At 46.8% G+C, this 1,416-nt stretch overlaps 1 protein-coding gene across 1 annotated transcript in view; it reads right to left on the bottom strand.

Moving 5' to 3' along the window:
- Positions 1–300, bottom strand: part of APMAP (adipocyte plasma membrane associated protein) — a 19,965-nt gene extending 19,665 nt beyond the window's left edge. Inside the window, exon 1 of the mRNA XM_026844678.1 lies at positions 284–300. Coding sequence (XP_026700479.1) covers positions 284–300 — 17 coding nt within the window. The remainder of the gene's footprint in view (positions 1–283) is intronic.
- Positions 301–1,416: the final 1,116 nt, after the last annotated feature.

The raw sequence follows: 1,416 nt of genomic DNA, 5'->3' as shown, positions 1-1,416 counted from the left end.
CCCCCCCTCTTCTGGCAGCAGACACAGGTGGTTAGGATGGAGACCTGCCCCAGTTTCCCCAGCTCTACATGGTACCCAGCAGGCCATCACAAGCCACCATGCAAATCACCAGGCTGTGCCAAGGTGGCTGCTACAAGGATGCTGAGAGCCTGCCATGACAAGAGATGCTGCTGCTGCTAGCCCAAAGCCACAGGCAGTTCAGCCTGCTCTAAGTAGTGTTTTTAGCACTGTTAGTCACCAAACTCTCTCCAGTTCTCCCAAGGCACATGCCACTTGAGCCTACTTCCTTTCCACCAGCATGATGCGGAAGTCATGTAAAAACTTTGTCCTTAAGAGACTGCTTGCTACAGCAACCCATACCCTGCCCTCAACAACAGGAAACAGCACTGGCAAAAACTGGCTAAGCAGAATCAAGATAGTCTTGTGGCATGCAACTTCCTTAGGAACATTGGAGGCTCCTGCCATCCTACAACCCCCCAGTTTGATTTGTGCATACTTAGGCCTCTTGGAACACCAGCAGAGAGAGTGCATGATGCAAGACTCAGCGCCTGATCGTTTCCACAATGGCAACTCCTCCCTATGATAACATGAGAGAAGACAGGGCGGAGACTTATATGCTTAAATGCTCAGGTTTTGCGTTGCTGTGTATGCAGCCACCACTCTTGGAAGACCCAACTGCACAGGACATCACTGGATTCCAGGGTGGCAAACTCTCTCTCCCACTTCTTTTCCTTTCTTTCTCCCTTTCTCTCCTTTCCTTTTAGTAACCTCAGGCACAAAGGGCAATTGCTTTGCTTTATTGCCAGAAAATTAACTCCTCGGGTGATTCAAAGGTGTAATCAATAAACTGTTATTAAGTTTGACCATTTGGTGTCATTTAACCTTAATTCACCCCAAGGTATCAGCTAAAGAACCGCTTGTTAGTCCCCTCCTCTGTGGTCAGGGCACAACACATGCCCAAGTATTCCTGCTCTCAGCTATATTAAAAAATAGATTATATTTCTCACACTTACGAGCACAGTATTCCCATCATGAACTTCAGCACTGTTACAGAACTAAGCCTGTTTCCATCTGAGCTGGACCAGGCTGGGAACCTGCTTTAAACAAGCTTTCTCATCTGCACTGACCTCTTTGTACTTCTTAAGAGCCAGACTGACCTTGTAATTAATTAGAAGAATTCAAGACTTGCTGCTCTAACAGTAGATGTCTCAAGGAAACAACAACCTCCCAGTCTGTTTCCCCTTGGATTTGGAATCGAGAGTGGGTGGTAGAGATACGAGGCAATCCCTAAGTTTACACAAAGACTTCAGCTGTCAGCCTTGTCTTTCCACTGTCCTTCAAAAGATGAAGGCTCAATACTATAAGATTAAGAGTACTGTCAGCAGACACCTCAGCATCTTTGTGACAGCTGAGAAC

The sequence above is a fragment of the Athene cunicularia genome (genome assembly GCF_003259725.1).
Source record: "Athene cunicularia isolate RWA chromosome 3 unlocalized genomic scaffold, athCun1 chr3_part1, whole genome shotgun sequence".
Taxonomy (NCBI): domain Eukaryota; kingdom Metazoa; phylum Chordata; class Aves; order Strigiformes; family Strigidae; genus Athene; species Athene cunicularia.
Note: the sequence above shows the minus strand (reverse complement) of the source record. Positions and strands in the feature narration are given on the sequence as shown.